The sequence below is a fragment of the Bidens hawaiensis genome, unplaced genomic scaffold (assembly GCF_021521415.1).
Source record: "Bidens hawaiensis isolate Kalapana, Puna unplaced genomic scaffold, B.hawaiensis_p1.1 tig00037792_1, whole genome shotgun sequence".
Classification (NCBI taxonomy): Eukaryota; Viridiplantae; Streptophyta; class Magnoliopsida; order Asterales; family Asteraceae; genus Bidens; species Bidens hawaiensis.
The window spans coordinates 24,685-38,720 of record NW_027496621.1 but is presented as its reverse complement, the minus strand read 5'-3'; the positions used below and the strand labels follow the sequence as shown (position 1 = coordinate 38,720).

At 35.3% G+C, this 14,036-nt stretch overlaps 1 protein-coding gene across 1 annotated transcript; it reads left to right on the top strand.

Annotated features, from left to right (window-relative positions):
- Positions 1 to 9,144: 9,144 nt before the first annotated feature.
- Positions 9,145 to 12,585, top strand: LOC143589767 (putative leucine-rich repeat receptor-like serine/threonine-protein kinase At2g24130). The gene is made up of 2 exons (XM_077070440.1): positions 9,145 to 11,732; positions 11,954 to 12,585. The coding sequence occupies exons 1-2, from the start codon at positions 9,227 to 9,229 to the stop codon at positions 12,313 to 12,315; spliced, it is 2,868 nt and encodes a 955-aa protein (XP_076926555.1). The 5' UTR covers positions 9,145 to 9,226; the 3' UTR covers positions 12,316 to 12,585.
- Positions 12,586 to 14,036: the final 1,451 nt, after the last annotated feature.

The window sequence follows — 14,036 nt, the reverse complement described above, 5'->3', positions numbered from 1 at the left end:
TTATAATAATTATGTAATGACTCGAGGAATGATGTTCAACAATCTTATCCCAAATTCACTAATTTATATACACAAATAGTTATTTTTTATATATATGTATTATAACCATACATATATACAATGCATATTATTTGGTTATTTTGTATTCTAATTATACATATAATAATATTTATTAAGTATTAATTGTTAATTATTTTGAGTTATAGTTATTATATTTACATACATAACAGGTTTTAGGCTTGCAATACTTGGTATATGAAGCTCTGATTCGAGCTCATGTATATTATGAGCTTCCGTTTAGGCCTGGACTCGAGCTCGTTTAAGATCGGCTCCATTTCGAGCTTTTAGTGAGCAAATCTTCAGCAGCTGACAAGCGGCTCGGCTCGGATCGGATCGTTTACACCTCTCCCCGAGTGTCCTTTGAGTGAAGCGGTGGCCTTTGGCTTTTGGTAAGTAATGTGGAGGCAGTTACACAAAGTGATAGGATTTCTTTATACTATTTACAACTTTTTATAAGTTTATATCATGTATGCAATTGAACTAATGCTGATAGCAAAATTCAGTCTTATTGCAGCTAGACCTGCGTGGCTGGATGTTGCAATTTTGACCCGTTAACATATAAATGGGTCGATTTGGGTTGAAACAGATCGAATGGGTTGATGGTATAAAAAATGACTCAAAAGTCCCTATGTGTTTGGTAATGCTGTAAACCTCCTAAATCACTTTATTCAAGAAAATCTGTATTATTATTTTTACACTATAGTTATTATTTATTTTTTTTAATACACTAATTATTTATTAAATTAATCAAAATGGGCAAAAAAATTGTTAAAACAGGTCACATGAGTTGATCTGGGTTGCATTTAACTCCTATAAGCTATTAGAATAGAATATAATTTGAAATATGTAACTTATTGATTTGTAGCTTCCATGTTAATTACTTGTTTTTATTTTGCTTGATCTTGGCCTATTGTTAAGCCTTGATCTTAGTCTTTTCTTTAGTATATGTAATCACACATTGTGAATAAAATATTTAAGTTGGTTTGATAAACTTATTATAAGGTAGCTTGCTTTTTTTTTTTTTTAACTTAGCTAAAAATAAATATCTTTTTTTAAACTTGGTTAAAAATAAACAGGTCAAATGGGTTGGAGGGTCAAAAGTCACCAAAAGTGTTTTGAAATGTTGTACACTTTATTTAACAAAAATTGTATCATTGTTTTAACAACATATTTTTTTATAATACATTAGTTTTATTAAATTACAGAATAAAGGAAAAAAAGTGTTGATGGGTCAGCCCAACCCGACCTCAACCCAACCTGGTTTATTTTGACCCATACCCGTCTCTGACACATTACCCAACCAGCCAACCCAATTGCCACCTCTAGCTATGCCTGTAGATCTAGATGAGTAGGCCATTTTGATCCAGACCGAGCTCGACTCATATGACCCGTTTTCTTTTTGCACATATCTTTTACTCTTTTAGCCTAACCCATTTGACCCATTAGAGAGAAACCGTAAACCACTCCGTGTGCTCTTATATGCCAGTTTCTAATAGAAACTGATACAAATTTGTACAAAGTCAGGTTTTGTGCACCAAGTGATTCCACATTGAATATTATTTGCTCATAAAATCAACTTTATGACTTTTCCATGTAAGCTTACTAGCTCATAGAGATATCATCCTCAAAATGGGTATTTAATCCAAAAGAAAATGGCAAAATGCTTGGGGTTTAAAGTTTAAACCCATAACAGAGAAAACAAAGTTAGCGACTAATATATTAACTTTGATGTTTATCCTCACCGATTATTTACAGAGTCAAAAAAAAGTCAGGATCAATCACATTTTGATAGTATACGTAGCATAATCACCTAAAGAGTGATTGTTCGGTGACTCGGTCCACACTTATGTGTCCGCGCGTGCTCATGTATGACCCATGATAACATATTGGATTTTATGCATTACTTAGGTTCGTTCGTGGGGATGAAGTGATGTAGGTCTCACTTTTAAGTCATTAAACGCTGGTCGAGCAGTCAGGTACCGCTTAGAATCGGATTGGAGTTTTTATATGTAATTTTTCAAATTTATATATGTTTGGTTATATACACATCAATATGAATATAATACTTGAAAGTGATAGGAGGCTTGGGTTCTCCAATGGAGACTCAAGTTCGAATCCCACATTCCCACTTGTGTCATATCTGGGTGGATATTAGCAATGGAGGATTTAAGCTAGGCTTTGTGCAAAAGTTGTTAGTTTGAATTCTGAGCTCACTCGGGTTTTCGTCCCACCGTGTGTTACGCCAAAGAGTTCTGCTCTTGTGGTGGCACGACTGTCAAGTGGCAGTAGGCAGTATGATTTCCTGAGAGAACGCCCAAGCCAAACTCTGAAGCCAGCATGGACCTAGTTAAGACAACATAGTCTGGCCAGAGTGGGGCATCAGGGCTCTCCAAATTTGGAGAGTGCAATAGCCTAAATACAAGAAAGTCGTCGTTTTAAAAAATATATATAATACTTGAAAGTAGATCAAAATTCAAACATTTAACTGTTAGCATAACAAATAAGGTACTTAAAAGCTTATGGTATAGTCATCTAGGTCAAAGAGTGTATTTGGGCCGATTTTGTTGGGCCGGATTTCACTGAAAAGCTTCTAGGTATATTGGGCCGACTTGGCGATTTGGCCGACTTTATCCAATTAGGACCGATGTTGAGTTGGGCAATATGGATAGCTTTATCCGACTAGGTCTGATTTTGACCGACTAGTGCCTAGAGCCCCCGATTAGCCAAAATTGAGGTGCCTGGAGTTCAATTAGCGCTTAGGCACTGAGTAGTCGGCCCGGTTTTTTGCAACACTAGAGGTTTTTAATTAATATAATTGTGTAAAATATAGATCATTGTATGAAATTGTGACATTGATAGACAAAGTATGATACGACTGTTGCAAACGTTAAAAACAAGAACACAAGAAACAACCATTTGAATCTAAAAGTTCAACTTTTGATAGTAGGACGAAAAGGTATAAAGCCATATTGACATTGGACATTTGATAAAACAACGGTTTCATTTTTTTACAACAAAATAGATTGAATTAATTTTCAACGTTTGACATAATCTTACATATGAATACCAATACACTTGTTTTTATCCACTTGTGTTTGGACCACATTATCCTTTTGTTTTATTTTGTATAATATAATCATTTGTTGGCTTTTCAAACCATACAAATATATGATAAATCGGATGGTTTTACACATTTAAGTTTTCTAAATTGGATGATCATTTTACACTTTTAACCAAACAAATGGTGATAGTTTTTGTTTCTAAGACAAAAGGATCGATATAGACACACATACGCTCCAATTGCATCTACAATAGCGTCACAGATAGTGGTCCTCTATCGGGACTCACTATCTTTGAGATGCCCTCGTTCACTGTTTGACCCCACTATTGATAGTGACTTATAACGCATTCTTTTGCGTTTGTTGATCAATGAAAGGCTACCTTCACTATGTCGATGTGATGTGGCTACCAGTTTGTTCTCTATTTTAAATTGTTATTAAGCCCTCTTTTTTACGTGTTTTTCTTTTCTTTTCTGTTTTCTTTTTTTTCTTTTTTTTTTTTTTTGTTTTTGTTTTTGTTTTTGGTCTTATGACACATTCCAAGATTCACACTTGCAAATGTTAGGCAAAAACAAGAATGCCAAGTTGCCCTGTTTTCAGGGGTTTAAAATCAAGCTTTCTATTGGTCTTCAACTCTTTGTCATCTAACATATGTTACACTTTTCATGGTCAATAATAGAAACAATTAAATTAAATGCCCAATGGTATTTGTCTTACATTGCTAGCATAGATAAAAAAAAATTAATGGCATCATAGATTAAAATTCTAAGTTATGCAGACATTATGTTTAATATATAATAAAAAATTACTAGAAAATAAGTTATTTAACATGAATGGATTTATCAAATGTATTAGAAATTCAATAAATTATATCAATCAAACAAACAAACACAATAAAATTCCACCACTGGCACGGGATATATGCAAGCAGTACCTTTATCTCGAAGAATAGAGTGGTTGATTTCAAAGAGACCCCAACTTGATAAATTATATATCGTTATTTTTAAAACTTAATAAATTATATATCATTTTTTTTAAACATGTATCACATGTTATAATAAGTAGTTCACCACTTGCTCAATATATTGCTATTTTAACAAGTTAAAAAAATTTTGTGCAATATTTTCCATAGAAATAATTCCACTTGTTTAGTAGTGGACTACTTTAAGTTATTGAAAACGCTACATTCATCATGTTTATATTACCTTTTTTTTGTTCTTTATTTTCTTTACAAATAAAGTATTTTCCATTTATCCTATTTGCATAATGTCTTTTCCTTTTCCAAACATAAATAATCCACTCTTTCTAGTTTAAAGATTTTAAAGGATATTTATACTCTTAACATTTAACATGTTGAGCTTAACCTATTTAATAGTTCCTTTTACTGTATTTTGTGCATTATAACAGGCACAAACCACTCTCATATACTTAATCGGTTTAATATGCGAGTAGTTCACTTGATAGAGGAATTTGCCTCCAAAAGGGGAGGTTATATGTTCAAACATGGACAATGGGGTAATTCAGATTTAAGATTTATGGGTGTAAACTACAGTAAAAGTAACATTTTTCGTTAAAAAAACCCTCAATTTAGAAGTTTGGATTAAATCTCTAAGGTTTCAAAAGACAGCAAACGTTCCTAAAAGAAGATTTGGGTGGTAAAGTGATGTCCTATCCAACCAATGGTCGTGGGTTCAAATTATATGGATTTTAGTCATGGTGTTTTTGGAATAGAGTAGGTGTGAAGAGACAATGTATGTATCATCAGTAATAAAAAGGATGGCAAACCAAATTGACTGGGTTGTGTGGTCAGTGAAATCATCCGTTTCATTGGTCTGCCGATTTAACAATTAAGTTTTTGTCTGCTCGAACCATTTTTTTTTCAAAATAATTAGTTTATGTTAAAATAATAAAGATTGCTCATGACTCTCTCTCTTCATGTTTTCGTCCAAGCTTCGGCAGTAGTAAGAACACAACACTTTAATATCAACCAATTCTATACAATCAATAGTCTCTTCCAAACCAAGTCTTGACTTTTCCCCAGCTTGTATTTGAATGCCCAACTAAAGTCATAACAATGACCTGACATAGCAAATTTGCAATAATCAAATTTGTGCATTAATAAGTTAAATGTCAAATAATTGTTCTTTGATTAAGAATTTTCAAATTACAATAATCACCTTTTAGAAATAAACAGTCCCTAAAACTGCTTTTATGTACGGTAAATAATATCATTATTTCGTTAGATAAATGATTTAAAACGATTATTATATTGGATCATATTGTTTACCATGCCGACTTCTTTTTTATGCATCAAAATCAATGAGAAACCAATATATTTTAACCTAAATCAACTTTTTGTTTATCTTTTAATATAATGTAATGACACGTATTACATATATTATTGATTATTACATCGATTTTCACACGTTTTATTATAATTGGAGTGAGTTTTATTCTATATATATTGATGTTTAATATAACACATCAAATTATTACAAGAATATATAAATTAAAAAAAAACGAAGCAAAATAGTTAAATTTTTTCTCAATGGTTTGTATTTTTAAATTTGTTTACTTCTCACATACAAATGTGTATATTATGTATATAAAACTTGTCGTATTAACTTGTTCATGTGTTTTATTTTTTAATGTTTTTAGTCATTTAACCACACATGTATAAGTAACATAACCTAGACATTCATAGGTTATAATGTTCTATACGTAAATAAGTTATATATTTTTGTATTGAATTTCATCAAAAATGAATAAACATCGTATGTTGACCATTTTCTTAAAGATTAATCTCCACCGCATCCTTTCAAATACCTGAGCGTATAGTTGTCACATCATATTTCTTTTCATCCGTCTTTCAAACACATCCATTTTATCTTCAATGTTACGCTCAAAGTGTATTGGTTGTGATTGTCTAGACTCGAGTCTATTGTATGATTGATAAGTGTAGTTTCTTAATTAACTTAAGAATAAGATGTGAACTTTTAACATATCATATGGATATATATAGTAAAAACTAGTCACGTAACTCAAGGTAATAAAAAATAATTAGCTAAAACCCTACCTAAATAAAACTTCCAATCTAATAATACTATCTTCAAGAAATAAAATATAAAGTATTCTCTTACCGAACCTAAAATGTTTCGTGTTAACAATTGAATCTCGAAGTCAAGTAAGAGTAGAATGGTATAGAATTTGCAAACCATAAAGTGTTACGTGTTAATAGAAGAACATTGGACCTAAAATACACAATTGAGCACCATGATAATGACATCATAATGCAATCACTTGAACCAAGAAAACAACTACCAATTTCACCATTAATATAGCTTTCTTTAAAAGAGATAAAACCATTAAAGAGATTTTGTCATAAAATAACATTATTATATTTTTTAAACACCATGTAATTTTATAGAATTTTTATTTTCAAAAATTATGAAAAATGCAGTCATTCTGTGTTGGCCAAATATACACCTTAATAAACATGAGTATGAACATAAATCATTTTTTTTAACGGCAAATTTCATTAAAAGCAACTAGCAAGAAGCTAAAGAGAAACAAAACAACGAGAAACAGAGAATTACAACAAAAACTTAATCCAATCTGGTCAAGAAATGCTTTTTAAAGGTGAGCGGTCCTTGATCCAAAGATACCCTTATATCTCTCCAAGTTTTAGTTATGTTCGCCGGCTTATTATCAAAGGTCACATCGTTTCGAGTCTTCCAAACACATCAACGCGCCGTGAAAATGATTCCGTGAAGGTGTGAAGCGCCTTTTTCTTCCTATGATCAAGGTTAGATGTAAATCATCTCTGATTCATTATCTTGTACTGTTGTACATAACTCAGCATCCACTAATACAAATCCAAACAAATTAAGAAGGTTAGGCACAATGACATAGTACCCACTTCATTTCTTAAACTTTTTAATACTTTGGCAATTAATGCCATATATGGTGAGTTTGGTATATTGGTGATCCAAATGAGAAGCAAATTAGTACTTTCGAGTTGTCTTTATAAAAAAGAAATATTTTAGGTTCCAAGTTTCAAACAAGAGAGGCTCCAGCCAATATAATATCTTGTAGATATATATTTTGTAGATTGTTTTAAAGTGGACGATCATCCATAGAAAGGTTCATGACATCTAATGTAGTGGACCATGATCGTTAACGGTACGAACAAGCCCCTAAAAGTTCACAGGACGGACCAAAGCAATAACAACTATCCATTGTCCATTGGCATTGAATAAAACTCTAAAAAGACCCTAAAATTCACAGGACGGACCTAAGCAATATGATTATTATGCGTTTGTAATTGTATAGATAAAAGTTCATAGGACGACCCAAAGCAATATACAGCCATCCATCATCCATTGGCATTGAATAAAACTATAAAAGACACTAAAATTCATAGGACGGACCTAAGCTACATGATAATAATGCGTTTGTATCGATGAAAGTCTCAAAAACTCATAGGCCGGGCCTAGGCAATATGGAAACCACCTATCGGTGTGGACGAAAGACCCTAAAATTCATAGGACGCGCCTAACCAATATGGAAACCACCATCGGCATGGATGAAAGACCCTAAAATTCATAAGACGGACCTAAGTAGTACGAAAACCATCTATCGGTATGGTTGAAAGACCCTAAAATTCATAGAGCGGGGACGTAAGCAATATAGTCAATCATGGATAAAAGACCCTAAAATTCGTAGGACGAACTTAAGCTATACAATTACACATCCGTAACAAATACAATCTTTGTCTAATGTTGTCCTTTCAGGTGGTCTTACAGCCATTCCTTAATCTCTCCGAACAAGTTGTTATCCGACCACCTTAAATTAATATACTATAATTCTTTAGTTTACTTTCATTCATAAACATAAGTACATAACGGCTGATACAGCGTACCAAGTTTTCCCACGCGGCTGACTCTCATTCATTGACTTTAATATTATCTAGTCAAATATTAAAGCCACCACATATTAAGAACCGTAGTGAAGAAACACTAAGTGACCCCGGGCAGATTACGGATAATCTGGGGGTTAAGTAGATGTTTCCCACGAGGGTTAGGTTCGGCAAAGATGGTTATTCTTCGGATGACCTGCAAAACAGACACCGTGAGCTCGTCACTGAGAATGGGGGTTCCTCCTTGTGACCACCCTCCGGCGTGAGAATCAGACTAGATTGCTCTGAATATAAGCGTATACTAAGAGAAATAGCTAGAGAAGATAAGATGATCATACCGTTCCAAGGTGTTGGAGTATTTATAGCCGAAGGTAGGTTTCCAAGCAGGTACAGCCAGCTGTATAATATTCCTTTTCTACCAACTGTGGGCTACGCACGTGCCATGCTGGTGGTTGGTGGGTAGGCAGCGGCTGATAGTGACATGGCCGGCTGTGTACTATTCCTTTTCCACCAACTGCAGGCTATGTACGTGCCACGATGAGGGTTGGTGAGTAGGCAGCGGCTGATAGTGACATTTTGTACTAGAGCGTGCTCCTCCTCGTACTGTTGTCAGTGAGCTATCACCCTGTGATTGGTTCATGAGCTGCTTTGGTCAGATCTTGTCTATTTTGTCCATACCTTGGCAGGTATAGTACAAAAGATCCTCCAGAAGCGTACGGACTGGCTCATTTGGGCGGGAGTATTCCCGCCTTGCTCATTCCTTCTTCAGGTGACATTACTGAATTATTGAGAGTTAGTGCCTTGTGCGTGTAGCCTTACTATTAGTGCGGGTAGCCTTCCCTGATGGCTTGTATCCGCAGCTGCGGGAACAGGCGGGGTACTTCACCATTGGGAGGCTTTTCCTGCGGGAACAGCTGGCGTACTGCGCGTAAGGTCTTCATCTCTCTGAGCATGGTGGATCCTGCGGAACCAGTTGGTCTTTGCGCAGACGTCCCTCTTCAAGGTGAGTCTTGCGGGTCCAACTGGGCTCTGCTGGGACCTACCTCTTCACGTAGTTAGGCCACAAACAAAGGTTAATTAATAATTGATAGTCACATTCTTTATTCCACTTGACTTGTATATATATCAATCTCCTGTTCCCTTCCTATTTCCTCATCTTTTAATCTCTCTCATCAATCTCCAAAACAACATGATTTCCTTTTTTATCTTTCTAGTTTTGTTTTCACTTGTCTCGGGAGACGAAAACGCTCGAAATTTTAGCGATCGAGCGTCTCTCCAGACGTTCGTTTCCAGGGTCACTTCTGACCGTGGAAACGTATTGGAAAACTGGCACAACTCTTCACAAGTTCATTTCTGTAACTGGACAGGAATCACGTGCAATGAAAATCGTGATTCCGTTCTAGAGTTAGACCTTAGTGGAGCCTCGCTCCACGGTACAATATCTCCGGTTATTTCTAAACTTACCCGGTTAACGGTTTTAGATCTTTCTAGAAATTTCTTCGAGGGTGGCATCCCGAAAGAGATCGGGTATCTTTTGGAACTTAAGCAGTTAAGTTTATCGTCGAATCTTCTACGCGGGAGAATCCCGTTCGAGTTAGGGTTTCTTCGGGGGTTGCAATATCTTGATATGGGAAGTAATAAGCTCGAAGGCGAAATCCCACCCGGACTTTTTTGTAATGGGTCGTCTTCTTTGGAGTATGTTGATAGTTCAAATAATTCGATTAGCGGGAATATACCGTTGAATGAAGAATGCGACGCTAAAGAGCTGCGGTTTCTACTTGTCTGGTCGAATAAACTTACGGGTCAGATACCGCGTGCACTTGCTAATTCCACAAAGCTTAAATGGTTGGATTTCGAGTCAAATTTTTTCGAAGGGGAGTTACCATTTGAGATTGTGAAAAATTTGTCAAACTTGCAGTTTGTATATTTGTCTTACAATCGGTTTTCAGGTCCTCTTGAGAGGTTCCTTTCGGGCTTAACAAACTCTCCACATTTACAAGAGCTCGAGTTAGCTGGAAACATACTCTCTGGAAAGATTCCTGATACTATCGGGAATCTTTCACAAAGTCTGGTCCAGTTACATCTGGACGAGAATCGGATATCGGGAGGGATTCCTCCCAATATCAGTAATCTTTTGAACCTCACCCTACTCAACTTATCTAGCAACTCTCTCAATGGGACAATCCCGAAGGAACTATGCCAAATGGCGAGACTCGAGCGGCTATACATATCGGATAATATGCTTTCGGGTGAAATTCCATTGTGTTTCGGGAATGTGTCCAAGTTGGGTCTTCTTGATTTATCCAAAAACCGACTTTCGAACACGATTCCCAACACATTTTCGAGTCTTTCTCAGCTACGGAAACTCTTGCTTCATAACAACAAGCTCAATGGAACGATTCCGACAAGCCTTGCACAATGTGTAAACCTGGAGAGTCTTGATCTTTCACATAATCAAATTTCGGGTTCGATTCCAACCGAATTTGCAAGATTGAGCACCTTGAAGTTGTACTTAAACATTTCACATAACCACCTAACTGGAATGTTACCTCTGAAACTCAGCAAAATGAACATGGTAATTGCCATGGATTTATCATCCAACAACTTTTCCGGCATGATTCCGACACAACTCGGAAGCTGCATTGCACTCGAACTCCTAAATATCTCGGGTAACGCGCTGGAAGGTCAACTTCCGAGTTCAGTTGGGAAACTGCCATTTCTGGAAATATTAGATGTTTCCAGAAATAGACTGTCTGGAAAGATCCCAGAATCTTTCCAGACATCTTCGACACTGAAACATCTTAACTTTTCTTTTAATAATTTCTCCGGAAACATATCGTTTCCTTTTTTGCAGATTGATTCTTTCCTCGGGAATCCCGAACTATGCAGCAGTTCGATCCCGGGGATGTCAATCTGCAAAAACCCTCGGAAGAAACACTTGATTCCATTGCCGGTTTTGCTTACCTTACTTGCTATGGCAACCCTCCTCATGTTTTTGGTTCCATTTGTTTTCAAGTCGAAATCAAAGAGGAAGTTTGTAAAAATGTTTAGCCGGAATAGTGTGTATGAAGAAGATGATGAAAGAAAAGAACAAAACTACCCGAAAATCTCTTATCAAGAACTCATGGAAGCAACAGGGGGATTCAACAGCTCAAGTTTGATAGGGTCGGGCCGGTTCGGGCAAGTTTACAAAGGTATTCTGAAAGACAACACGAAGATCGCGGTCAAGGTTATAAGTTACGTGAAAGCCGAAGAAATCACAGCGAGTTTCAATAAAGAATGTGAAGTATTGAAGAATATTCGGCACAGGAACCTGATACGGATCATCACGATCTGTAGCAGGTCTGACTTCAAGGCTCTCGTTCTGCCATTAATGCAGAACGGGAGCCTTGAAGATCACCTGTACCCATGTGACAGGGTGATCCGTGTCGACTTGGTTCAGTTGGTTCGCATTTTAAGCGATGTGGCTGAAGGGTTAGCTTATTTGCATCACTATGCACCTGTTAAGGTTGCCCATTGTGATCTTAAACCAAGTAATATTCTTCTTGATGATGATATGCATGCTGTACTTTCTGATTTTGGTATTGCTAAATTGGTGAAAGAGGAAGTCGAGAAGATTCCGACGGCCGGTGGGCCCCCTTCCATTAGCTCGACAGACGGTTTGCTTTGCGGGTCAATCGGTTACATTCCTCCCGGTAAGTAATGCTTTAGCTCAACTGATGGGTGATAATTTTGACGCATTTACTTACGAATCAGTCAGTTTTAGTTTTGTTTTATTTCTAACGAGCCAAGCCAAATTTTATTCACTAAAATATCATCTTAACACCTATAGTAGATACATTTAATATGAGTAAATCTTTTAAGTTTATTTTCTAGTTACATAATAATCTCTAACATCTTATATTTTTTAATACAGAATACGGTATGGGTAGACGAGCATCATCACAAGGAGACGTCTACAGTTTTGGGGTTTTGTTGTTGGAAATGGTCACAAGGAAACGACCTACGGATGTATTTTGTTATGAAAATTCAAGCTTGCATGACTGGGTGAAGACCCAATATCCACACAAGCTTGAACCGATAATAAAAGAGACGCTTAAGAACTATCCAACCATTACTACTAATGCCACATCGTGCAATGGTAATCTATTGCACGACATTGTTTTGGAGCTCATTAAACTTGGGTTGATTTGTACTCAAAACAACCCGTCGACTAGACCGACCATGTTGGATGTCGCGCACGAGATTGCTACATGGAAAGAGTATCTTATCTCCTAGTCGTATAAACAACTAACATGCTTAGTGAGATCCTGTTTGTGTTCATTTTTGTACAATTCATTCATTTTAGGGTGTGAATTGATTTACTTGTAACTTGTGCAAGAAAAGTTGTACTCAGGTATTAGTGAGTTGCATGATTTGATCACATCATGGACCTTTTTGTTTGCCGAGTGATTGCATGCCAAGAAAGACTAATGGAATTTTGCCCATATTTTTTAAATGCTAACAAAGGACACTACAAGTTGTGTATATATTACTACTAAATTTACAATCATATTCTTATTGCAACATGTTGATGATGTGAAAACACAATAACTAAAATATCAATATTTGTGTGCTAATATTGTATTTTAAGGTGTTTTTTAATGTCGAAAATAAACACAAATTAGTATCAATGAAATAAAAAATATCTTGACATATCACAAGAGCCGTCGAATAAAAGAAGTTAAAGTTGAAAAAGAAACACATCGGCAATACGTCGTGGATTACCTACAGATTATCAACAAATACCATAACCCGGGAAAAAATATATCAATGGTATTGGTAGACACCCAACATGGGTAAGTGCGGATCTCGTCGTTTTATGTAGAAATTCTTTGCCAACGGAAGATTCATCGTTAATTTTAGGATAAGATTTCAAATACAACTCTTGTCCAGACGTTTCAGTCATTTGCCGGTGAGGGCGGGAGGTCCATTTGTGATGTACACTTCCCTTGATAACCCGTCTCAATATTAAGCATAAATTTTTCTGATAAGATTGTAACCACTTTTAAGTTTTAAGTTGTTTATCAATGGATGAAATTCATTCTGTTTAGTAGTGAAAATGTTTACACATGAATTGTTTCCCTTTTTATTTTGTGATGTACAATCTTTAGTTTAAGTCTTTGAGATGACTTGCTTATCTTAAATAGCTTTATTTTTTTGTTTCTTTTTTGTTTTTTTTTTTTTAAATTCCAGTTTTCTCATTTACTAGTGTAAAGGTTATTCTGCAATATTGCATGCTCAATCAAAATTATCATACATATTAAAAGCCTAATTTAATTTTTTCATACATTACTAAACATTTTACCTCATTTTTAAGTCTAGTCTTCCCTGAAAATAATATTATATAAAAACAATTTGTGAGTTATACATTGTATTGATCTTTTAGTGATGAAAACAATAATGATTATACACGTTGTATCAGTATAGAAAAATTCAGAAGCTTTAATACATGAATAAGTACATCACAAATAATTAAACATAACCTATAAAATGATCTAGAAATAACTTCTAAAGATCGTTTTGCGCGCTTGATGTTTGTACTTCAATATGAGATTCATTATGATCATGACGGGACTTGAACCTCTACACTAAAAAAAAGCAAAGTCTTATCCAACCCTATGGTACGGTTAAACCAAACACCCTTTAATAACTACTCATTAAATATGCTGAAATAAACTTGTGTTTATTGTGAAGATAATAATTGTGTTTATTGTGAAGCTAATAACTACATCGTCAAGGAAATGGCTCAAGTATTGATTCACAAAAAAAAATGTTGATAGAGAATACATGGTTTGTGATTTAAAGTTAGTTTATGTATAACTAGTTCAAATACATATGCCATTGATATGCGATTGCTAAATGAGTCATGCTCGTTGATTGGCACGCTGAATCCGACGCGAATCCAAAATTTGTTACAAACCCGAAACAAAAAAGAACCCCAAATCGTATCCATACAA